Source organism: Bombus pyrosoma, linkage group LG6, assembly GCF_014825855.1.
Source record: "Bombus pyrosoma isolate SC7728 linkage group LG6, ASM1482585v1, whole genome shotgun sequence".
In the NCBI taxonomy this organism is placed as follows: Eukaryota; Metazoa; Arthropoda; class Insecta; order Hymenoptera; family Apidae; genus Bombus; species Bombus pyrosoma.
Window position 1 is genome coordinate 4,887,165 of NC_057775.1, and position 27,469 is coordinate 4,914,633.

The 27,469-nt window shown below is 37.2% G+C and overlaps 1 protein-coding gene across 8 annotated transcripts in view; it reads left to right on the forward strand.

The window, feature by feature from the left end:
* The window catches only part of LOC122568315 (protein O-mannosyl-transferase TMTC1-like), a 273,776-nt gene that overhangs the window by 209,525 nt on the left and 36,782 nt on the right, over window positions 1–27,469 (forward strand). For all 8 annotated transcript variants that reach the window (XM_043727930.1, XM_043727928.1, XM_043727931.1 and 5 more), the window contains exons 8-10: window positions 13,599–13,720; window positions 14,080–14,244; window positions 16,008–16,121. In XM_043727930.1, coding sequence (XP_043583865.1) covers window positions 13,599–13,720; window positions 14,080–14,244; window positions 16,008–16,121 — 401 coding nt within the window. The remainder of the gene's footprint in view (window positions 1–13,598; window positions 13,721–14,079; window positions 14,245–16,007; window positions 16,122–27,469) is intronic.

Here is a 27,469-nt window from a genome sequence, read left to right on the forward strand (position 1 = left end):
TAAAGGGTCTTAATTTAAATATTTTTTAAATAAAGAAACTAGTGAATTCATATGAATCATAAAGAGAGTATCCAAATGTACGATATTATTAATAAAAAGAATATAAAAATGTAAACCAAAGAATATAGACAATTATAAATATGTGTCTGAAAACGAATAGAGAGGAAGAGGAAGAAAGAGAGGGATAAATTAATATTTTAATAGAAAATGTTCATATTCTTTGCTGAATCAATATGAGTATAAATCTAGGATGGTTTTACGGAGATATGCAAATATGCCGGACAGTAATTTTCCCGTTTATCCCGTTGAACGCATTGAAACGAGCAACGAGCGCACACAGCTGCTGATCACGAAACTGCTGACCCGAAATTGATTCGCGCCTAACACATCTTTGAAATACGCAACGACAACTGGCCGCTGTTACCTCGCATTTACACATTTCCCGCCCTGTAATCGTTTCATCGTCTATCCTCCTTCTTTCACGGCTATTTACTCGCGTTACTCATGATAAATGGTGGTAATTTCGGTATAAAAGGGAAAAAGAAAAAAAAAGATAATATGGCAGATCGTTGCCCTCGATCGCTTAAAACGTATTTTAATGAAAGCAGATGGATAAATGTTTTACCGAGTCGAACATTTCATTGAAATTAAAACAATCTAATTGTGTTTGTGATACAATTACTTTTGACTTGTGTAAAATTATTGAAATAATTTGTTGGAATATTTATAAGGAAAATAATTAATTTTGCTGACAAGACAATAATCATGCATGAAAGACAAGGATATACATTATCACATGAATATTGCGTTGCCTTTACGTTACGTTGCCTTTTATGCGATAAGTTCTACAAAATTGAAATTAAATGTATTAATTTCGTTTTTATAAATAGGCGTTATCGATTGGCGTACAGAAACGTGTTTATAGCTTTATCTGCAAAGTTAGAGATCGCCTGAAATCTGTAAAACTCTCTCAGTTTCGAAACGACGCTGTCACTTATCATTCGAGTTTAACTTTCCTGAAAGAAATTTTGTTCCATTTTTCACTCTGCCAGAAGCATAGCGAGGCTCAGTTACGTAAGACATGTACATGTGCGTCTGTGTGTACTTTTATTATGATATAATAATATAAATATTATGAAGGTAGTGGCGAATTAAATAGCAATTTCATACAATTGAAGGTAATTTTTATTATCGATGTATACATATATATGTATTTACAATTCAATCTTTTACATAATAGCACAATTGATTTTGCTTAATGTTTCAATTGTTTAATACTTTAATTAGTTAATTAATGAGAAGTGTTCAATGGCTTACGAAATGTACCTATACTTTTCTCTGTTATGCTCCATCGATTATATGACATCGTTGATTAACGTTAACGAGAACAGGTGCAAACTTTACGTATGACATCGATCTCTTAATATTTCGAGAGCATATTTCTTATATTTTTGATTCTTTGATGGAAATATATGTCTGTCGAATAAATTACTAACACTATGATAACTCACTAACAAGTACTAAGCATATGAAATAACAAATATTCTAAATTGAATCGTTTGTTACGTAGCCGACGAGCCACTTTTGATCCGATTTCTGTTGAACATATTAACCATGCTATCGTAAATATTCTTTGAAATCTCGTCACTGGTTACGATGAGAGGTTCCATATTTTCTACGTGTGCGATTTTTACGGGCCCTTCAGAAGTTTGTTTCACTATATAAACATCCACTTTGTCTTCATCTGACTCCTATGGAAGCAAAATGAAAATATAAAATGTATTAGCATATAATTATATTATAAATATAAAATATTTCTACTCTCTAATGAAATGTCATTTTTTTTTTTTGAAATATTCGTCTTGGTTTATTTAATATAAAATTTGATACCAAAAATATTGTTAAAGCTAAAGTCTTTGCCATAATATTTTTAATTTAAAGAGTGTACGTATTGTAGATTTTGCGATTGACTGTATGTTCTGGTTCATTTAGGGGTTTTCCGGTTGAAACTTTGATTTTGATCTTACTACTATTTTCGGATTTCTATATATCAATCTTTTCCTTCTTTTAACGATCGAAGTGGTAGTCGAAGCTTTAAGGGAACATTTGACATAAAATTGAAACTGAAAATCGCGCATACCAAAAGCTCTATCATATTTTGCTCAAACTTGAAAAAATATTTAACGTTAGGAAAATACAATTGGTTTGAAAAGACCGAAAAATCGCAGCTAAGTAATAACATAAAATTTGTTTTGAAATTTTGAATAATGGAAATCGTGAAGCTGCAAATTTTGAATAATGCAAATCATTAGCTTCTTCAACTGTGCTTACCTGAAGCATACTCGCAGATTCATAGCTTTTGCTTTTCACATTGGCCAGGTTTGATGGTAGCACGTCGGTCGATACATCGTACGTGCTTGAAACTTCGTTATCCCATGCATCATCTTGAAAATGTGTAAACAGTAAACTAGATCTGAGGATATCGCATAAATTGTTATTCGCATCTTCGATCTCCAAAACTTTGTCTAAGGTCTTATACGACGAGGACTCCACTGATGTCGCAGATTCTGCTTCATCGGAATGCGATTTAAACTTCTTCGAAGATACAGGGCTGGACGATTCGCTTTTATTCGCGATTTCTGCCCATGATTTTGCCAACTTTTTCGAACTAGGTTGCAATTTCTTTACGAATTTAGCGTCTGGAATTTCTTCGCTGTCTCGACCGGATAATGTCGTTCCAGAAACACGAGACAAGGGGTTGTTCGATTTCGTGCTTTTTTCTTTCTTTTCGAGAGAACGATGTGCGTCTGTAGAAGCTCCAATCATTGTGATATTTGAGAGCACATTTACCCCGTGAGTATTTACTTCTGGTCCTTCTTCAAAAATTGTGAATAACGAGGACTGATCGGCAAGTTCAGAAATTGGAAGTGTTTTTCCATCTTTTATAAATTGAGTAGATTCGTTCTCTACTATATTTTCACTATTCGCTGTAGTTTTCAAATTATGTCGTTCAATACTCTCCTTTGAGTCAGTTTGAGCTGGATCTCTGAATTCGTTACGTAGATTACTGTTAACAGTACTAGGTGTATACTGAGATTTGTTCGATATATCAGAGTCAGTATCTTCTTTTTTATCGTGTATCGAGTGTTCTGGCATTTCCGATTCATAAGTTATTGGCTCAAGTGGCTCAAGTACCACTAATTCTGGGTCCTGGTATTGACTGTGTAAATCATGTTCAACGTTAGGTGTGAAGTAAGATTCGACCGGTATGTCAGTATCGATATTCTCTTTTGAATTGTCTTTTACACTTGATTCGTGAATAACTTTCTTCGAATCATTTAAAGTTGCAGCTGAGTCCTTAGGTTTATTATGCAAACCGCTGTTAGTAGTATTCCATATGGAGTAAGATTGCACTGATAAACCAGAGTCAGCATCTTTTTTCGAATCAAATTTATTTGATTTATTGTCTATATTTGATTTATAAAGTATTTTCGCTAATTCATCACTAACGCTTATGGATGAATCATTAGATTCGCTGTAAGGTTCGGTTGATATACTCGAGTCAGCCGCTTCGTTCGAATCTAATTTTCTAGCTGAATCTTCTTTGAGCTTGGGCTTTGTCTCTTCATGTATACTTGATTTGTATGTCAATTTCTTTGGGTTACTTACAACTAGGGTTAAGTCCTGGTCTTCGTTATGTAAATCATTCTTATCAATGCCAGATGCATAGCGAGATTCGCCTGATATTCCAAAGTCAGTCTCTTCTTTTGAATCCAGTTTTGACTCATCTTGTATATTCGATTCGTAAGTTATCTTCAGTGGATCAATTATGATTAGAGTTGGTTCCTGATACTCACTATGTAAATCATACTTATTAGCGTCTGATGTATAATAAGATTTTACTGATATATCAGGATAAGCATCTTTTTCCAAAGTGAATTTTGATTTGTCTCTTACTTTTGACCCATAACTCACTTTCTTTGAGTCGCTTGCACTTACAGGTGAGTTTTTAGATTTATTATGTGAATCACTCTTGACAGCATTGGTCGTATAATGAGATTCGACTGATATATCAGGGTCCGTCTTTTCTTTTGAATTTAGTCCCGATTCATCTTGTGCATATGATTCATAAATCATTTTGTTTGAGTTACTTACACTCGTAGCTGGATCCCTGAGTGTATTATGTAAATTACTCGCAATAGCGTTAGATGCATAGCCAGATCCGATTGATACGCTAGAATTTAGTCCCGATTCATCTTGTGCATATGATTCATAAATGATTTTGTTTGAGTTACTTACACTCGTAGCTGGATCCCCGAGTGTATTGTGTAAATCACTCGCAATAGCGTTAGATGTATAACCAGGTCCGATCGATACGCTAGAATTAGTATCATTTTCCGAATTGAGCCACAGTTTTTGTATTTTTGATTCGTAAGCCAGTTTCAGTGGCTCAGTTATTGTTAGGGCTGGATTTTGGTATTGATTGTGTATGTTATTTTCAGTAACATTGGATGTATAATAAGATTTTATTGATGTCCCAGAGTGACCCACTTCTTTTGAATTTAACTTCAATTCATCTTGTGTATTTGAATCATAAGTCATCTTCTGTGGATCATTTATATCCAGAGCTAAGTCTTTATATTTATTCTCTAAATCATTCATAATCTTATTGGATGTGCTATCAGATCTGATTAATATTTCCGAATCAATGTCTTCTAAGTTGCTTGATGTGCCTTGTATCTTTGGTTTATAATGTTGTTTTAATGATATTTCATCGTTACTCTTCGAATCTGTAATTTCCATTGGATTTAACCGGTTCCAACTAACATTACGTCTATCAGCATCTTCTAAGTGATTCTCGCTTGAAATATGCTTATCTCCCGCTTTAGTATACGTTTCCTCCTCCTCTTCTAAGATATTCTTCTGTTGTTGTTCCTTTACTCGAGGCAACTCAGTTACCGCTATTTCAGCTTCGGTTAAAGCTTTCTGTATCTGTGTTTCTTTTTCGTCTTCGGGTATTTCATACAAATTCTCCTCGGACTGTGATATTCTCCGTTCAGATAGATGTAATTTATCTTCGTAACTTTCCGATTTCTGAGTTGCCTTTCCTTCAGACGTTTCTTTATTTAGCTCGTCAAGCTTGATTTTTGTTCGTGCTTCCGAAGATTCGTTATTTTTCTCAGAACTATTGTCACTCATATGTGATCCTTTTATTTCGTTGTTCAAATTTTGGATATCATTTGCTTTGTTTAAAAGAAGTTTCAATAGAGGATTCTTCTCTTGTTTACTATTTTTCAATAAATTATCGTGATTTTGTGCAACGTCCGTAATGGTTAATATCTTTGGTTTATAGTTTTCGTCATAAACATCCAACTCTGAATATTTTTCATTTACGTCATGCATTTGCTCCAACATATCAGTTGCATCCGTATTTTTTATATTCTCATTCTCTCGCACGCCTAATAGATCATTCTCGTGCGAAAGATCTATGTTTTCCTGTCTCTTGGCATTTACCTCGCCGTCTATCCTGTAGTCACTTTCGTTAAGTAACACGTTTGCATATGACGTGTCCACAATACTGTTCATAAATTTATTGTCCTCTATTGTTCCCATATGTTCATTGTTGTTTTCCACAGAAATGTCGTTAAATCCATTAAAAATATTTTCAGCTACTTTCTCTGTTTCATCGCCTCCCAGCCCTTTCATATTGTTGTAAGTGATATCATATCCTCTCTCTTTCGGAATATTTCCTACTTTGTCTGTTGAACTTTCGACTTTTTCATTCGACACGTTTACCATTTCAGATAATGTCTTTTTAGGATCTAATTTGGATAAATGCATAGTGTCGGGATCGTAAGTCCTAGTGCTGAGAGTTTCTTTGTGTATCCAACTAGCTTCGACCAGTGGGTCTTTGTATCCTTCGTTATCGGTCCAATTAAGTGGACGTAGCGTGGCTGCTTCGAGTAAACGAGATTTAATTGTATTTTCGTGCATGTCTGGAGAGCGAGCTTCGCTGATATTCAAAGCAGGTTGAGTACTCGTTTCGGAGAACGCTCCGAGTACTTCGGTTTCGATTAATTGCCGGTCTGCGGATGGCGTCGTGTACTTGTCATTCACTTTCGTATGGAGCTTGGTAATTTCATCTTCTTTCGATCTCGTTTCACCGGAACTCGAATTGTCCAACGTTTCGTGTTGCTTCTTCCCCAACTTGTCATTCTTGTGGAAACTTTCGGCGCTTAAATCGGACAATAAAACTTTACTCTTCGACGTTTTTAGCGTGTTCGTCGTAGGTGATGACTCTTTACTTTCTCTGGCGGCATCGTTACTCTCAGTCGCTTCGATGCTTGTGTTGGATCCTTCTACGGCCGCTTTCTCTTTATTTAAATCCCACGTAATCGATTCACTTTCGTTCAAAGAAGCTTTTCGTTCGGTTTCTTTGGCGTACGGATCGTTTAATCTACTTTTCCCTGTCGTTACAGCTTGTTTCTGCGTAATACCTATCGAAGACTCGTTACTCCTTCCAGATATATCGATTTCTGATTCTTTCGTCCGATCTTCCTTGTCGCTTTTATTTATTTTATCATATTCAACGAAATTGCTAACATTCCCTTCGGTTTTATAGTAACTCATAATTTCTGCAGAATTTTTAGTTGTTAATAATTTAGCAACGTTCGAAAGATTTCCTTCGAGGTTGCCACTGTCCAGTTTTTCATCTGTTATCGTAGAATTTCTTTCTTTATTTTCTTCTCCTATCTCGGTACTGCCGCTGTTTATAACTGACAAATTACTAATCATTTTCAAATCGCTGTGTTTAGACGAATGATCTTCAGCCATGCTACGCCCCGTTACTTCCTCTTTCTCCGTTTCTTCTTCGGATCCTTGATTAATAGCAGTCGATGATATATTATCTTCTCCGGAGATGCCGCTATTACCGGAGAACTTAGAACTCCAAGCCGAGAATGATTCGGTCGCTTGTTCCACGTTTACATCATTTGCCACTACTTCATCTCTGTGTTTCCCTAGAAGATCTAATTCCTTCGTTTTAATTAATGATTCGGTTGAAGTATCGATATTTGAATTTAATTTCGAGGCTTCGTCTATTTCCTTTTCCGTGTAACCTTCCCTCTCTAGATTTTCAATTTTCTTTAATGCAGCGTTAATGCTTTCACGGCCAGACTTTATATATTTCTGACTGCTTTCGTTGGGATCAATATCTTCATGATCGTTCTTATCAATGAAAACTGGAGGATTAATAATATGTACATCTGAGAAGTTACTTTCTTCGTTTGAATTATAAAATACAGATCCGATTTCTTCTGGCCTCTCCTTTGACGAAAATTCTTTAGGCTCGTCACTTAAAAATCCAGTTAGACTAATAACCGATTGATCAGCTGTTTCGTTCAATGTCTCCAAAGTATTATCGACCTCATTCGCTGCTTGTGTTTCGTATTTTTCTTTGGTACCGCCAATCACGCGTGTTTCTTTCGCTGTCTTCAATTCTTCTCCACTGTTTGCAATACTATTTGAAAGTGACAGACCTTTTATAATTTCCTTTTTCCCTTCTTTAGCTTCCTTTTGCGTATTTTCACTCGACGCTTCTTCGAACGTCGCTAGCTTATTTTTTCCAGGTTCGTTTTCTTCTAAAGATACTTCATGAACTGTAGCTGAAGGATTATTATCTTTGTTAAGTCTATCAGAATATCCAAGCGCGTGAACATCTGTATTACTTAATGTGCCGAAATTTGCGCGAATTTCGATTTGATTTTCATCAGGAGTTGTAGACGTGTAGACGTTTCCGCTCGAGCGAAGCTCTTTGTTTTCATCTTGCGGTTTCGCAACGTGTGCTTCGATAGTCGCAGCAGAGGATTCGTCGTTTCCTTGAGGATCTGTGGGACTTCCTGTTCGAGTATTGATACTTGACGGGTTCGTTGCTTGATTTACCTCCGAATCTCGTAACAGTGTTTTCTCACTGTTCTCATACTCTTGCAATATTTCATTAATTCTATTCGCGGAATTGTCCTTCTTGGAAATAATAATATCGTCATTAGAAAATTGATTGCTTTCAACATTTAACGTTTTTATCCCGTCAGTCTGATATTCCGATAATTTATTTGGTTCACGTTCTTCCGTACGTATAATATGTTTTTCATTATTTTCCGATGGTTCGGTGTTATGAATTTCTTGATAAATTCTTGGATCGTTAAACGGTTCTTTCTCCTTGGTATTTGTTTTTGCTGATAACACACGAGCTCTATTATTCTTTTCGTGAATTCCAGCGTTTACAAATGGTCCCTCTTCTGCAATGTCTGTTATTCCTGATAACGTACGATCTGCTTGTAATTGCGTTCTTTTTACTAATACGTATTTATTTTCCTCCATCGATGACGCATTTTCATCCAATATTTGATTCGACTTTACGTCTTTTTTATCGTTATCTACGGAAGTATCACTCTTTATTTTGAAATCTCTCTTTCCGAGAATTTCTTTACTCAAAGATAACTTTTCATGCTCTTCTTCATTTTTGCTACTCGTTTCGTTCATTCCTTCTTCGACAGACGATAGTCCTATTCCCTTCGTCATATCTGCTTCGTATTTTCTTTTATTTGTTACGACGTGATCCTCTTTCAGCTTATATTTACCTCCGGATGCTTTATCAGCACTTGTATCTTTGTATATTGCTCCTTCGTACGAAATAATCTTCTCATTTTCTTTACTTTTATTTTCAGTTATTCCACGTTCTTCATCCGCGTTCAAAGATTGTTTACCAGACGTCATTTCATATACTTTTTTTCTCGATTCACTTTCTTTATTCGAAATTTCAAACGCGTCGTCATGAGTAGCATGCAAGTCTTCGTACTTGTACGTAACGTCATTGTTCCAGGGATCTTCTTTAAATATTTCATCGTCTTTAGCCTCAACGATTAAGTTTTCGTCAGTTTCATATTGCTTGTATTTTACGTATTCCTTTATGTCTTCTTCAAGATTTTTATTTATTTCTTCGACATGTTTATTAATTTCGTCGTTTTCTTTCTCTGAGGATTCTTTGTCTTGTTGCATAATTTTCTTCCCTTGTTTTATATTTATTTGTGTATCACGAGGATCAAACTGTTCGATATTTTTATCGTTTTTCGTTGAAACTTCATCCGAAGTCAGTGACAGATCATCTTCGCGAAACTGTGGCTTGAATACCTCAACCGACGATTTAAATTTCTCTGTTTCTACGTTCATTGACCCAGATTTATCTTCCTGTGTTATTATCGGATCGTGTCCTGTTTCGCCTCGATCTTCTGGGCCTACTTCCTTCTCTTTCAAATCCCCAGCTTCAAATTTGTCATTGTCCACATTTCGTTCCTCACTTTTTCTCTTCTGTAAATCTTCCGACTCAAATTTCTGCCCTGCTACATCCCACGGCCCAAAGTTCAATTTTACGTTACCCATCTGCGAACTTTCTGCTTCAAATTTTCTTTTCGCTGAAATTTCCGGATCAAATTTTTTCCTTTTCAGACCTTTCGACTCCAATTTATCTCCTTCATTCACATCTTGTAACCGAAGTTTCTTCCCTTGCGAATTCTCAACTTCAAACTTTGTTTTCTTCGTGCCTGAAATATCATGTTCCCTCTTTTTATTACTTTCTTCTTTCGACTTCTCTTTCTCTACATCTTCTAATCCAAATTTTCCTCTATTTATATCGTCTCCTTCGATATCCTCTTTGTTCCTTACTTCGGATTTCTGCACTCTTAAATTTTCTTCTGTAGAATATCTGCCCCCTAAATATTTCATCTTAAATTCTGTATTCTTCAAGTTCTCTATCTCAAACTCGTTACTATTTACATCAAACTCGAATTCCGATGTTTCAGGATCCTCCGCTTCGTGCTTCTTCTCTTTTAAATTCCCCACATCGGGCTTCTCTTCCCGAGATTTCACATCAACTATCGCTTCCTCTCTTTCCTCTAAAGATGTCCGTTCGAGTTTAACATTTTCATCAGAATCCACCGCGTAATCGGCGCGATCTGCCGATGAAACATTACGTCCCTCCGTCTCGCTCTGCTGCCCATCGTGATTCAACGATTTTCTTCGTTCCTCGTTTTCAGCGCGCATCTCTTCGGTAGACGTTGATTTCGTTCCAATACGCTCGCGATGTTTCACACGGCCACGTTTGTTCGCATCGACGCGAATTGATGTTTCAGCTGCACTCTTCTGTTTATCATATTCCTGTTGAATACCTTTGCGAGTGTCTGCCGCCAGGGATTCGTCGATACGCCAGGAATTCAACGAGAGATTCTTCTCATTTCCCTGGTACAGATTTTGCCGTCTCTGCATCTGCTCTCTCAGGTCCGACGATTCATCTAACAATTGTGGTATTTTTAATTCCGAAGAATCTTTTTTCTCTTGCGTTGTCACGATCGACTTTTCCTTTTCCATCGATATCATCTTTTCATCCATTTTATTCCTCGCGCGTAGAATATCGATGCTTTCATTAAAATCTGATTCATCATTCGGCAACGTTGAATCTCGATACGATTCCTGTGTTTCCTTGTTAATTAACTTCCTGTCCTGTAAACTGGATTTTACATCTTGATACGATTCGTCCTGTATTTCGTTGATAATTAACTTCCTGCCTTGCATATTTTGATCCACTTTCATCGGGTTTGATTCATCAACCGTCTTCGATTCTTTGTCCTTTTTCTCCTGTCTCGAATCGCCTTCCCACTTCGTTCGCAAAACAAACGGATCCGAAATGAAAAGCGATTTATCGCTCGAAGGTCGTTTATTTTCGTTCGTTTTATCGTGTGCTTGAAGTATTTTCACAGGTAGTTCTGCAGTCGAGAGTTTATCACTTCCCACTACGCTGTTCATTGTGTTATCGATCGAAATATCATCAAATAATGTCTCTTCATTTTTTATGTCAACGTTGACTTTCGTGTCGCGGTAATTACCGTCTTCGTTCCTATGTTCGTCATTTTTGATCAAGCCTTCTTTATTCGGCTGTGTATCATATTCTCCTGCTTCCTCCAAACGCGAACCAGAAGCTTCCTTATATTTTTCTTCACTTCTACCTGAACCATCCTTTCCGGTGTCTTTCATCGGTGATCCAGCATCTGTTTCTAATTCTCCTTCGGTTGTACCTGAACCATCTTTGCTTGCTTCTTTCACTCGTAATTCAGGATGTTGTTTTTTGTATCTTTCTTCAGTCTGTTTCGTGATCCAAGACGTTTCTGTTAATTCATTAGAATATCCCGTGTTTCTGTTTTCGTTCGAAAGAGACGATTCATATTTTTTACTGAACGCGTCCTTTTTATCGATTTCCATATCTTCGTTACGCTGTAGGAATTGTTTCGTGTTTAGAAATTTCGTATCATCGACCCATTTTTCATTTTCGTTCCAATTCTGTATTCCTAGATCGTAACTCGCGTTTGACCTTCTCATCAGCGACTCCGTGAATCCCATTCCTGATCTGAATGGCAACACAAAGGAGAGCCAATCGTCGCCAAACGCGTTGTTTCGGAATTTTCCCATATTGTCCGATTTCACGGTGCTTAATTGCGCCTTGGCATTCGCCAGAATCTTTTGAACCTCGTCCTCGTTGTTGAGATTTTCCGTCAATACCATGTAGTCCGAAATACGGTAGTCTTGTAGCGATCTTCGTTGACGATCTTCGTGCGATTTGCCAAGGATAAAGTCGGACTTTTCTAGCTTTGGTCTCAATAAAGAGATTAGAGACGGAAGATTTTTTGTTTCCCTAGCAGATTCCTGTATTTGAGTAAAGATCAATGTGAATAATGGGGATTTTTCTTGGGAATCAATTATTTTTGGTTTTTGTCAATTTATGGTTTATTGCAGAATTTTTACAACAGTAGAAGATCGTGGTTGAAATTCATTAATAGTCATTTTTCGTTTTTATATCGAAGGACAATTTCTAAATTCAAACTTAAAACTATCTTTTATTTAATTTTGCTATTAAATATGCCTCATTGTGAGCCATTTGAATATTTGAAAAATATTAATGACATTAATTATATATACGGATTGATATTAAATAAGTTAATAATTAACATAACAACAATGCTACTCTTTTATTTTTATAAAACTCTTGTAAAGAAATTTTTAAAACGTCAGGATGTAGAGATTTTTTAATACTCGAAAATTGATGTAACGAATTGAAAACATGGATGCAGTATCGAAACATTTAATATATCAATATCGCATTCTCAAATTGAACGAACTAGGGGTTGAAATTGAATGAATTAATAACAAAAATATTTCTGAAATATTTCAAAAACCGCCATAAGCACGTCGGCAGATTGACCAATTCAGTGCCGCAGCATAGAACTCTCCATCGTCACTTTAAGATCCTGATGTCTAACATGTAATTACATTTACAAAAAATAAATATATTTTCCGCTATTCCGTGCTACAATTCGAATATTTCACTGTAAAATCCAATTGACAAAGTGACAAATTTTTTAATCGAAATCATTTTCTTGCCTATTTGATAATGAAGAATTGCTGATGAAACTTCAAATATCGCGGCGGTGAGATTAAAAAGGGGAGAGCACGACATTCGTTTGCTCGTCACTTCAAAGATTTATTTTTCAATGAATCCGACAAACCGGAAGAAAATCAAACGGTCCGCTGTCGGACGTCGAGGAGGCTTTTGATCATCCGCAGCGCGTCCAAACATACCTGTCTATCCGCGAGGCGAAGAAGCAACCCTCCCCAATCAGTTCCGCTCGAAGCCTCTTGCACTGATCCCATTTCCCACCGGGTTAATCCAGCCTCGTTCGCTCGTGATTTCTGTCGTCCATCCTCCAAAGAACTCTTCTTTCCTTCAACATCGTTGGATATGGTTTGCTCGTCGACGATGTTCACGCGTTCTAACCACGTTTCCGGACTCTTCTGTTCAACAATATACTTGTTCGACGTTTGACTTGGAACTTTAGACGAGACAATAGCGAAAAGGAGCGATGAAAGAATCACTGGTATCTTCATCATCGTTGGAACTTCGGACACTATTATTCGTTATTGCTGATACGTCGATTATATACTCCGCTGGCAATTGTACAAACAGTCTGCTGAGAACGCGTACGTCGAATATATACGAATGTTGTTCCAGACTAATGTGCATCCTTTAATTGCGTTCTTTGATGTTATTTATTCGCGAAAATTCTAGATTTTTCTATCTAGAAACTGTTGTTTCTTTATTTGTTTGATCGCGATATAACTCGCTTTATTTTCTCATGTTTCTCTCGTAAATTTAATTACGTATTAAATCGTTCCACAAGTATTTCGTGTTTATATATGCGTGTAACTTTGAAAATACAGTAAATTTCTTTAATAGTGGATAAATGGTTTAATTATACAATTCCTTCGTCTTGTATCACGCAAGGGATGTTCGAAACTTGGTTGACACGTGCGTGACACGATTTCGACAGTTCGCGCGACACAAAACCATTCGTGTCTTTTTTGCTCGTAAAAAGTTTACTTAATACTTGGTTATTGGTTGACATAATATTCCGCGGGAAACCCGGAACAATTTCGTTTCCAAGGCAAAACGCTTTTCTACGCGTCTAACGCAGCAACCTTCGTTTCATTTTCAGCAACAGAGGCACCCGCCTCTTCTTCTTGGTTGGATGTTCCTGGTACTGCCGTTCTTGCCCGCATCCAATCTTTTTATTACCGTTGGATTCGTCGTTGCGGAACGTGTACTTTATTTGCCCAGGTAATTTAGCAAAATCTTATCATTTGTTGTAATTTTCAAAATAAACACTGTATATATAGAATAGGAGATTTCTAAAGAAGGAAAGAATATCCAGAGAAGAAAAACAATCTTTTACAAACAACGTTTCATGTATATGTATATTTTTAGAAGTAGACTACACTGAAAATTTCTATTAACATAAACTTGGTTCGTTTAAACAAAATAAAATATGTAGATAAATGTTCATGCAGCATAATTTTGGAAATATAATTAAAAGAACGATACGCAGTTACACTTGAAAGATCTTAAGATTTTACTGTGTTTTAAAGAACATTAAGACAGATGCAAAAATATCTCAAGCGAGCAACGAATGTTTACAGCGTTGGATGGATTCTTCTTGTCGTATATGGGATGCAAATCAGCTGGACGGCTATTCCGCGCAGAAGAAGTCTGATCACGACTGGAATCGTTCTACTTCTACTCCTCGGATGCTACAGAACGATACTTCGAAACAGAGACTGGACGTCCAGAGAAACTCTTCTCAGGTTTGTCAGTCGAGCCTTTTAATACTTTGCACTCGAAACGTGAACTGTGTTAGCACGATATTTCTGATACAAGACGCTTCGATATTGATGAACGTATGCAGTTTATAAAGTTATTAGACATGCACTTTACATTCAACGATTCGCTCTCTTTTAAAACATATTTTCATGCGATTGATTTATATATTTTGGGGGATATTAGCATCTTTCGCGGTTTACTCTGCAAAAAATACATATAACGTTACATTCGCTGAGAGAGTTTGTTAGTTTTAATGAATTCGTAATGTAAACGTTTAGATGCTTTTAACAGGTAAAAAACAACGAGTTTTGAAAAAAGTATATGACATTTCCCTTTTTGCTTGATTACGCAGAAATTCTTGAATCGTTGGAACACGCGATTATTTTCCACCGTACGCAAAAGCTGTCATAACATTGAACTGATAACAAAGTCGTCGATAATAGAACGAGATCGAGGGACGACAGATACGAACTTTTGAATGTTCGCCGATAACGATGATGAAAAAATAGTATTCGATGTTGTATTTTTCTTTTCTTTCTTTTGTTCGTGATACGGAAAAGAGACCGAGAAGTTGAATTTCGTCTTAAAGCTCACGAGCCAACAATTTCAAATAGAGCGTCGGAATGTTTTTCAGCTGCATCATTATTCTTGGGACATTCGAGAAATTTTATGAATATTTTTAAATTCGTGGCGAACGCTTTTGCACCGAATTTTCCGAAAAAAAAAAAGAGAGAAAATTCCCACGCTTTATGGAAGCTACAGTAGTTTATTGTCGTGGCAAAGAAATTACCTGCAAGGTTGTAAAAATGTAAGGATATGAGGTTTCACTGTAGGTAATGGGTATTCAGTTTTATGGAGTCGAGAGTTACAATTATAAGGTAAAAGATATCCAATATCGAGGAGATTATAAAAATATAGAAGACAAGAGTTTAATGACAAAATTATTGACGTGCCGGAGGATCTGCGAATATTACTAATTTATGGATGGAATCGACCTACGTGTTAGATAATTTTTTACATTTATGTTTTATATCAATACAATTTATTGATGTTAGTAATTCGACTCAGAACTTGGAAAACTTCACTAATCATATTAGTTCAATCGTGCAAGAGGATCTTGATCCTCGATAATTCCACGTTTATAATACATTTGCTTCCAAAATTTTATTCAATTTATTACTGAATTTCTTACAAGAAAATTTTATGCTGTTACTAACTTGTAACTTTTTATTTTTATTCTTATCATTATATATTTTTATTATCATATATCTACATTAGTATAATAGGATTGCGCGAGAGGAGCCTCATCCTCGATATTTTTCCACCTTTAACGCATTAGTCTGCAAATTAGTAATACAGAAGTCAAAAGAAATATTCAGTCGAAAAGTTTAGAAATGAAAAACCAAGGAGAAAATGGGAAATCACAATTCACGTTACTCCCTAACTTGAAACTCTCCCCTTAGTCGTTCGTTCGGTACGCAAGCTCGTAATTCGTCGTGCACGAAATCCCCAGTCTAAATTCCCCGAATCGCGGCATAATTTCGCGGAAATTTACGCGGGCCTCTTCGTCACTGGTGGGACAACGCCGCGGGCACACCGCCAATGCTGTCGCACGAGCGAGAATCACGCGCGTGGTAGCAATTGGCCAGACGATATCAGATGTAACCGCGGCAGGATAAAGAGCCGGGGATCGCGTCGAGGTCGGGATGACGACCCTGTCTCTGACCCCGAATCCTCTTGTTTATAGGGCGGGTCTGCGGTCTCTTCCCCATAACGCCAAGATGCATTATAACTTCGCCAACTTCCTGCGAGACACGTCGCAACCTAATCGAGCTATCCTACATTACCAGCTGGCCCTTTGGTGAGTACTATGAATAAGAGAATTTTATTCGATAGTTGTGTAAATGTCGTCGACTCTGTAGGACAAGATTCTTTTTCGGTTGCGCGAAAGATGGATTTTGATAGGCTGATAAATCCCCCTGAGACGCGAAACACACGTGTGGTTAACATCCGGTCAAATTTACGATTTGTCCTACGTTTCCACGAGCAACAGTACGTACAACGCTTTCAATTTTCCCGTCAGAAACGCAGAGAGCAACGTATCGACTGACATCATCTCTTCTACCCTTCAGAGTCCCCTTTTCCCCAAGGCGGCACGGCCAACTTTGCTCGTGGCTCGTGACTACACACGTTTATTTGCGTTAAATCAAATCGCTTGTAAGCAACCGGAGATCTAAACAGCAGACATTTTTCCATTTTTACAGCGGTGTTGTAGAGACGAGGTTGATCTTTTAGGATTTTTAAAACTGTTCCCTATCTCGGTGAACATCTTTGATACACAGATGGAAAGTAACGTATTTGTCGTTAAAGATATATCAAACGGTAAATCGTCAAGATTTAGTTTCTTTTATTTGTCGCTTGCCACTGTTATACAACAATATTTTTAGTACTAATAACATGTAATTTGTGACGTGTAAAATTTCATTAATAATATTAGTTCAATTACTGTCAAATTTCACGCACTCGTAGCCATTCGGTGACATTGCTGCAACGCTTGTTACACAACAATTTCGATTCGCCTTTTGCTACGATCATTCTTTAATAAAGATTAGTCCAAGCAAACACGTCGTTCTAGAGACGGAGGAATCTGTCCGTTAACGGAGGAAAGTCTCTCGTCCGAAGTCAGTCACGACGAAAGGCAAGAGTAGCGAGCTTACATCCGCGAGATCGTTTTTTTCTTTTTCTTTTTTTTTCTCTCTTTTACTTCTCGTGTCCTCTTTCAGCGTAGCTCGGCCACGCTTATCAAAGCAGTAAAAGGTTTACTGACAGTGACTGGTATTCCGATAATGAAAATTCCACTTCCCCGTTCGCGCGAATCCTTTTGAAGTCGCCGCCTCAATGAACCGATCCCACGTTCTTCCCACTGGGAACCAGGCCATCAACCCGTTCCTTTTTCGCCACCACATCGCGGCCTTGTTTCCATGTCGCAACAAGGCGAACTTTCCCGCAGACTCTTTCCTCGTCTTCCGTGCAAATACATATTCCCCAGCGTTGGTTTCCATTACCACGCTTTGTCTCCTTTTTCTCGATTTGTTGTTCCATTGTTTTGCATCGACAGGATAAACATTGATGGTATCGATCTCGGACATTGACACGGCTGCGTTTCGATAGTCGTTTTTGTTGAAGATCACCACTTTTAAGAAAACTCTACATCTGATCTTTTTAGCCTTCTCGTAGTTTTCTTTTACTAATAAATTAATTTGAATGGAAAGGAGAAAGGTGGCTGGCAAATGTATTTGTGAAGGCATTGACGAAGTCAATGTTCAAATATTTACAACAAGAGTCGGAAAATATTGGGAGATAATTGTTTGTAAGGATGTAGAGTTTTAGGGAGGGTGTTGAAGGTAACCACTTTTAAGAAAACTCTACGTCTGGTCTTTTTAGCTTTCTAAAGCACCGAAGCCATCGACAGCGTATAGACGAAAGACTGGGACGAAGGCAGACCATAAACAGTCGACAGGCGACGTTGGCGGATCTGGACCAGCTCAAATTATTATTTCATTCTTGTACTTTTCACTCCTGTATTTAAAATATATTTTTCTACCTTATAATTTATCCACGCGTCTCTCTCTTTATACATTTAATAACTTCAACAGTTTTCGAAAAATTGGGAAATTTATTTTAAAGGTTATTGAGTAATTGTAGAAGATTTCGTACCTTTCAGTCAGAATTTTATATACAAACTCGTGTTCCATTACAATTGGAGCGATGACACGCTATCGAATAATTGAATGGAAACGTATTTACCACTTTTGGAGAACAAAAATGTTGAGTTAGACTGTTTCATAAGTTGCAAACACCTAACGTGCTTCTTACGTTCAACATCGATCGATTCTGACCAAATGTCATGAACCTGTGTGTACTAAAACGATGGACAAGAACTGTAGAATCATACTTTGTTGTTAAATCAGCTTTCACCAAGACGCACTATGGATCCTTGCTGCAATATTCGTCAAGCTCGTTAATCTGTTGTATAAGATTCATAAAAGTTTCAGATCGTGTATTAATTTGTTACTCGTGTCGCTGAGTGAATAGTTTTGGGAAAAATACGACAGACACTCGAAATAATTCAATTATCGATAATAAAAAAGAGCCACACATTTCAAGGAAATGGAACAAGACATTTCATGGATTAATAAATGTACAGTTTAATTCATAATTCCAATTATGGATTGAATTGAAGATAAAATTAACGCGCTGTTTACAGACCTCTTAATTCTTATATCAACATTTATTTTCAAAGTTGTGGTAAAGTTTACCTTTCGCGGAATATCTAATTGTCCGAAGAATTACGAGACTAATTATTACCAACCAATTAATTGATCGTGTTTATCTCACTCGTTGTTATAGCTTCTTTTACTGCAAAGAAATTATTACAAAGAAACTTACACGCACCTATAAATAAACACAATGGGATATCATTAAACATTTAATGGCTCATTATACATTATTGACTGCTAATTTTATGACATACCGTGAATGATAATATCATTGGTTTGTTAACGACTTATGAAGGAGTCACTGATGAATAGATATAATTGATAATTAATTTCGTTTCCAGTTAAACTGCATACGCGTGTTTTCTACAGGATCAATCAGCCAGTCAAATTGATAACGCTCGATTCATCTTCCAACTCATTGTTTGTTAAATTCGATCGCGTATTAATTAAAATCATTATCGAGCAGATCTCTTTCTCTCTCTCTCTCTCTCTCTCTCTCTCTCTCTCTCTCACTGATTTTGACTCTATGACTTTGCATTCTTTATTGCAACGTTATTTAATCGAAAAATATTCTGCAATTTTGTGCCGCTGCAGCGTTGAGTATATGCGCGATTGCGTACTATAAATATAAAAATTGATTGTAAAAATACGATTTTATTTGGAAGCTGTCGTAATTGTTTGCCTGAAGTTTGAAACGTTTATCCGAAGAGTAATGAATGTTAATAGAAAAGCTGAGCTGCTAATTGACGTATGGAAGGCAAATAAATTTCATAGAAATTAACATTGTTTTTGAATCTTTGAAAACCGAGCGATCGTTCCACTGGGATACACTGTATATCCTTTGTTAAATTAATAGCTGGTTTTATCGGGCATTTTGAAATGTGTTGATCTCTCGACGTGCGTGTTTCATAATTTATGATATTTAAAAATTAGCGACGATAGGAAATGCGTTTCGCGAGTCGGGAAACGCGCGATAAAACCTTAAATCCGATCTATCGAGCTTCGAGCCGTAACTCCGGTTGGATTTTTGCACAAGCGAAAGCACACGGGGAAGGCCGGAAACGCAACGAATCGTGAATTTCTGAAACTGCTGCCTCGTTCCGTGTTTCTCCTCATTCAGGACCGGTAAGCAAAATTAATCCATGCGCCGGTGTACACCGTTTACTGGCGCACTAAAATGCAGAATCCAATTAAATAATTCAAGCATGGTGGCGCGATGAAGGGTAGGTTTACAGTGTGCATCCACGCGTACCGTCGTATGCACCAACATTGAGTGCACGCGAAAACGCTACGGCTGAAAGAATTCCCTGCCAACCACTTGATATCTCCGCGATAACTGTGATTTAGGGTTCGTGGCTCAGTTTCTCTGTACATCGACTGGCTAAACGTTTTAACATTTTATTCATACGTACTTATCGCTGTACTTATCGCACAGATTTGTAAAAGGTTGGAGGATAGACTCACTTGTTCACTTCTAAGAATTTATTTCATTTCACACACACACACACACACACAAACACACACAAACAAACATGTGTACACATTTCAGACCTGCACTGGCGCGGATATCGATAAGCATAGGTATTGTTGTCAATTTAATTGAAATTATTGATTGTTTATTTTATGTTATAAATAGAAATAACTTAACGCGTGTTACAAAGAATACGTAAAAATAAATTGTGTAAGATACAAGCGAAATTTGTGTAAAAATATAATGAAAAGAAGATGTATTAAGACTTGCAGGTACAGGAATTAGAGTTATATGCGAAACTTAAACAATTCTCTAGTGTTTAAAAAGTAAATTTCGAATTCATTTTTTGTACCATTAATTTAATTAATAAAAAATCAGAGTACACTTGGAACACACTGAAAGAATTAGGATTAGGAACAACTAATTATTCATTCGCGTGAAAATGAACTATTTTAGAAAACGTCAATCCTTTTTTCCTTTTTCTGTGCTCATATTTTGTCAAAGTCACAATATTCTTATACGAATATTTTGCTATTGAGTTTCCGAGACAAACAATCGTGAAAGTTTGAAATCCAAAATATTTTTATATGAAATTTACTTTATTTCCTCCTTAAAACGATATTAAGCGAATTATTTCTGTCGAGTCGATCATTTTGTCGCTTAATTTAAGGAATATTTAACTTAGCAATTTCGTGGACTTCTTATTTCATACAAGTATCCTAATTTACATTTTATCCATTTCCGTCTTTTTGGAAAATTTTAATTTTTAGAATTAAGTTTTTTTTTTGGATTTTAAAAGATGGTATGGAAATATAAATCTTAAATATGTATAGCATAATGGTAGTAATACTAATTCCTAATCTATGCTTGATTATTTATATAAAAATAGCTACAAACTAATCAAGTTATAACAATATTTAAAAGACTTAAAAGATTATAAATACTAAAAAACATAAAAATAATTTTATAAAATAAGACTATCGAATATTTTATTCGCACACTATGCATTAGTTTCCTGTATCACTAATTTATCGCCAATCAATGTAATAAGCTTAATTTCCTTATAACTGGCTATCACCTGATACTTTTGATCAATAATATACCTGCTTGAAAAGTGGAATATATAGTACGTATTACGTACGTTCTTCGAAAGGAAATTGAGAAAAAAGAAAATACTGGTAAAGCAAACATCATACTTTCGCGACTGAATGAGCGCCGGAGATAAAAGGAAAGCGAAACAAGGTGTTTCAAAGAGTAAATCGTGGTCGAACGAAGGAATAATATTTAGCTAACGAATAATTTTAATTGGAGAACGTATACCGATGTATGTACAAAAGCGAGAGAAAGAGGAGGAAACGAAACGAAAAAGATAGAAAACATTCTGAAGTGTAGAAAACAAAAATGGAAATTGGAAATAAAATCGTATCGTTTGTAACGCCAGATATAGTGAACGTCGCTGTCGTTTTAGTCGCGAACGTTTCGAGAAGGAAATGGAATTTTCATTGGCAAAAGATGATCATGAACGATGTTATCTCTCATATATTTTGAAGAATGATATCGTTATTGTTCACGAATATTTAAGTAGTGACGTATCGATTCAGTATTGATACTACCGTAATTGATAACAGTCCATTGCGAATAGCTTACGATTTCGTATTTTTCATCCTAATTCGGTTTCATAATGATTGATCGATTACAAATATAGGCCGATTGAACGTTAAGAAGCAAAGTCGTAATATCCAATTCGAAGTATCGGAAAAGGAAACTAGTTCTAAAAACGGCAAATTCTGTTTTCAACTGAATCATTAACGCTAACTGCAATTGGTCACTGCTTTTGCTGAAAGATAAGAATATTTTGTATCCTCTGTCGTGAAATCTAAGTGAGCATTATAAGGTTCAATGATTGATATCTGTCACCTGGACGAGCATAAATAATTGTTGAAAGCAAATATTTTATTTCTATTAAAGTTTCTTATTTTCGTCCGGTACGTTCAACTTCGACCCATCAGATCAACAATGCGATATCAGAAGTTTTCAATCAAAGTATAATTGTATTATACCGTTGAGATATAGAAATTACTAAGAACAAAAGTGAAAAACAACTGGTTCGTGAAATATGAACGATAACCTTCTCCCTTATTCTTCCTTTTTACTGCCTCTTATTAAGAAATCGATCTATCATTGGATCGACGCTTGGGAACCATTGAGCCGTGGTAATGACAGTTCGATCGTGTCCTCGTTTCCGGTCATCTGGCAGTTGCGTGCAAAGAGCAACCACTTCTGATCGAATTCTCTACAAGACGAAACGAAGCGAGATCGATCGGTAATTCATGAATACTCGACTCTTTTGTGAAAGGTGTTCGTCGAACGAATGCAGCTTGGCCGCTGTTCTTGAACGACGAGCCAGAACTCTCTTCGCTGTGAATATCGCGATAGAGAGAGAAAAAGGAAACACGAAGACTTGGAGGAGACGTTTGCCACTTCTTGGCAAAAGCGTCGAAGGTTACAGCAGTTAATTTTCGCGATACTGAAGAATTTTAATCGACCTACACTTTCATAATCTTTGCACGGCTTTGTCGACGTTCTTTTGTGCTGTTACGGGTCACTCGAGGAACGTAATGTTTATTAATGAAAGGGCATGTGTACCGGAGTTAATTGAAAAAGCACAACGATCGCGATGGCGTACCAGCCAATTTCGTAGGTTAACTTAGCATGTTACACGGCGCGAAAGCAGTTTTATTGAAAATGATTCTTTTGATCGAACCAAGGCTGCGAAAAAATAAATAGCCTTATATAGAAGACTGGAATTAGTAATCTGTGAAAATTTTCAAGATAAACGAAGCGGGTTATTAATATCGTTAAACTGTCGCAGATTGAAAAGGTACTTCAAGGTTGTTTACTATGTATTTGTTTAGTAGATGATAGTTTCCCTTTTAGACTCAAAGTTTTTACGACTGTACGTTTTTATTTTAAGGCACTCTTTTAACAGTGTGGTAATTAAGGTTCCTAAGAAAGTTAGTTCACTAGGTTTGCTGTTCTTGCAGAAACTGTAGATGAGATTTTTGTTAAACAACGTCAGCAAATTTATTCGCGTCTACCTGAACTGAAATAAAATTCTTATTAAAAAAGAATTGTGCAAATCCTTAGAAAAATAGACCTAAATTCATCTAGTTAACCTCCTCTTCAATTTTCAACTCGCTCAACTGCGTGCCAGCCTACTTTCTAAATTCATCTAACGAACAAACGGACCATTCATCGGCCGCATTTCGACTACATTCTCGACAAAGAATCGTTTCCGCGTGCACAATATTCATTCGTCGCATCGTTGCGAAAAATTGCATGGGTTGGTGCGCGCAGAGTGTCTGTCTCGTTGTTCGAGTCTTCGCCGTGGTTGTGACCCGAGAGAAGGTAAAAAAAGAGCGTGGGAGAGAGAAGAAAAAGAGCCATTTCGAGGGCAGAAAGTCCATGAAATTTCAGTCTCGACTACGAGATGAGTATGCTGCGTTTTTGATAGGCAGCCCTGTGTCTTTGTTTGTCGCGTATGTTTCCCCCGAGAGGTAAGTGCATTGTGACCGACTAATTAGTTCGGACAACACCATCGGGCTAAGCTTAGTGTCGCTTTTGAACTGCGCAATCCCATCGGCGCCGACGAATAACGAGACGACAGAGGAAAAGAAGATAATTACGTGTGATATAGATCTGTTATTTCATCCTCATCGTCTGTGCTTTATAACATAGAACGCAAAAAATAAGAAGAAAGAAAGAAAGTGTTAAGATATAAAAGAGATTCGGAAATACAAATAATTTACTTTATTTTGCACACAACAGCTATACATATATAATACACTCTGAAGACCTCGATAACCTACTTGCACGCACGCTTGTTGTCAACCAACTCTTCTAGGTTCTTCCAATCGCCTTTTGTCTCAACTGAGACCTGGACACCCTCTGACGCTTACACGCACATTCACATGTACAGTGTAAATGTATCATGTTCCTAACAGAAAGAAAGAAGAAATACCAAAGGAAGTAAAATATGTTGGTTTTCTAATAACGTAACGAGCAGAATATTCTAATAATCCAAGAAAACCTATCGTTAAAATTCCCTTTTTTCTTAAATAATGCATCAAAGTGCAGAGTTCGAGCGCTTCAGTGCTTGTCCAAAGCCAAATAGTATCGCGCCGTTTCCTTAAAACCACTTTGCAGTTTCCGTGCGTCAAACTGTATCGATGTACCGGTAGACCAAAACCGTGAGAAGCCAACAAAGGTGCATTAATTAGCCACATAGCGGCTAGAGACGAAGTGGCAATCGCCTCGCCTCGCCTCGCCTCGCTCCTCTGTCTTCTTTCTTTCGCTTTCATCCTCTTCCTCCGCGTTCGACCACCACCCGTTCATTTTTTCTCAGTCTCCCTTGGGTTGGTCTCTGGCATTTTTCACCCCTTTTTTTTTCACTTTCTCAGCAAACCGCAAGCCACTTCTTGCCCTTTTTCTCCAGGCCAGGCTAATGATCCGCGTTTTAACGCACGAACCAGCATATCTGATCAGAAAATCCACGCGTTTAGGGTAAGAGGGGAATCGATGCCGAGGCGAGGTTCAGGTATGAACTAATCGAAGATAATGGGATTATTGTCCTTCGGATTCGGTTTCGGCTGCTTTGATTTTCTGGTCCATTGACTCTCTGTTATGTGCAATTAATGCGAAGGATTAATGGTACTTGACTCCTGAGCTTTTCCCCGAACAAGCGATTGCGTAAATACATTGCATACACTATCGACTACAAATTGTACTCTTAGTGTTTGTATAAAAATTTTCTTTTATTATTATCGTAAATTTCTTACTTTTCGTCGAATGGTGAATAACAATAAAACGTTCAGTTGCGCTTGTTTGGTTTTATTGATGTTTAAAATGCAAGAAGAATTTATCGATGCGAAATAAATCTGATTTCTTGTGATAACAGCTTTCGAGAGTCAGTTCGAAATTAATGTTACAGATGCTCGAGAGTATCGAAAATAGCCGAAAATTATATGCCGATTTGTTTTCGATTCTTGAATTATTTCGAAATTTCTTTCTGAATTTTTCAGACGGGCCAATATCTAACATTTACAAACGCAAAAGTGCCTGAAATAAAATATTAGAAAATAATAAAAATTTATAGAATAACCATCTCCTAAAACTGTAACCACCTGTACACGCCCCAATCCATTGGCTGCTTAATCTTTGGTTACAACTCTTATTTGGTGGTATTTGTCCGCGAAAATGCAATCAATGCGGTAAACACGGGCGAAACGTGGTTGACTGTGAAAAAAGACGAGGTGAAAATGGATGAGGAGTGGAACAGAAGAGATGGAAAAGTAAAGAGAAACAGAGAGAAAGTAAAAGAAGAGGAGAAAGAGAGTAAAAATGATGCAGGCGTGAGAATAGCAGCGCGGCATCGACGAACGACTGCAAGTCAGATGAAAATTGCACTTGGACTGTACACTCTCGCTCGTCCACCTCGCTCGCTTGTAGATCTCATTTCCTAGGCCGAGTTTGCCGACTGTCCCATGTCCCATTCGTGCTTTTTCTGTCTCTCTGTCCCGTGTTCCGTTTCTCCATCGACGCCTAGCTTTCTCCGGTCAGAGCCGGTATTAGCTTTGAAAAATTGAACCTTCGACTAACTGTCAATTTCCTACGCTTGTTTCGTTCAGAGGATCAACGCGACGAGCGTTCTTCGAGCGTTAGATGCGAACACGATCCTTCAACTGTTCGCGAACAGAGATCTTGCTCTCTCGTTTCACTAACCAGGAGAATTATTTTTGTCGCCAACAGATTTTTGTATTACGTTTTCGGGAGAACAATGGAGAGAACAATGGAGAGAGTTTCGGCCTTTCGTTCGTTTTCGATTTATCCCTTTGTTCCTATTTCGATTTTGAACATTTTACGGGTTCGTGCTGATCCTTTATCAAGTTTCGTTGCAATGTAACGGGAATCGCGTGTTGGTTAGAACTGTTGGTAAAAATTTGGACTATTTATACGTTTATACACTTAAAATATCTTCTACTTATTATATGATTATTGTTGCGATTATAATTATTCAATGATATTCAATATGTCATAAATTAGAAAGCACGATCTTCCTTATCTAACTTGTAACAAGGCTCTAAGCAAAAGTTAACTATAATTTCATTCATACGTCAGACCATAAACATCAAACCATGGAATGATTTTCTTCGATCACATTCTTAGTATCTTTTCATTTCCATGACTTTATCAACTTCCATTTATACGAATTGTTATTTTTAATATTGCATCGATCTGCAAACGAAAATTCGTATATCCTGTCTTTGTCGTTGTATAAGATACAAAAGAAGGTGGACTTGTTAATAAGCTTTTATTTGTGAAAAAGTAGTTCGCACGAATTAATTTCAACGTAATTTCAGCTAGAGACTACCAGGTAGACGGATGATAAATTCAAATAGCGACTATGGTTGTTCCAACTTTAATTAGAGCAACACCTCGGAATCGCAACAAATCTCAGGTTCGTCCCTCTCGTTGACGTTCTCCTGGATCCTGACTCGACCAGGACGAATTAGTTTTCGATCAGGCGGCCGAAATTTCCCCAAGGAGACATTCCGCGAAGTTTCTCGTCCGGCGGGAACGCCACATCGGCTAAGTAATTTAAAATAGCCCGAGATTGATCCGGCGAATCCGATGGTCCAGTAATAATTGAGAGCGGAAGAACGTTCGCGCGCGCTGAGTTCTTGCGCGTGTAGAAGTTTCCAAAGCGTAGCTCGGTTGGCTGTTATTGCATTCGCGGGAAGAATAGCTTCAGGTACCTGGAGAATTGTCAGGGAGGAATAAGAAACGCCCCGGACGGAGAGAAATACGTAGTCAATCGATGGAATGCCACTAGGACCGGGGAACCAAGCGACTTGAGTTTGCTTTTCATTCGCCGTCAAGCGCTGCCCGTTTCCCTGGAACGTCTCCTGTTCTTCTTCCTTGTCGTTCTTTATTTCCTTTCTTTAGCTTCCGAATAAGAAACGTCTCTTCTTGCGTAAAACGTGTTCCTGCCCGTACGTTTTCTTCTGTTTTCGTTCTGGTTTCCCTCGTGGTAACGGTTGACAGTATTTTCCGAACGTCTCTGCAGCGAGACGTATACTCGGTCTGGTTTTAATTTCACGCATCAAACTGCTTAACTGGTGACGCGGAAGAAGTTTTACATCTTTTAATCGCAGAATATTTACTTTATCGCTTTAGCTCGTTGCTTCGTTACTATACGTGGAATTACCAATAAGTGTTTCTCTATTATCATATATGTTGTTGAGGTAACTACTTCAAGAAAAACTCTACGTCTTTACTTATGTACATCCGTGATCTGGAGACTGCTATTACGCAGAAATATTCTACATAAGGAGCGGTGCATATTATTGTACACTCGAATATACATTATGTTTTGGGTTGCAAGGTCTTGGAACAAAG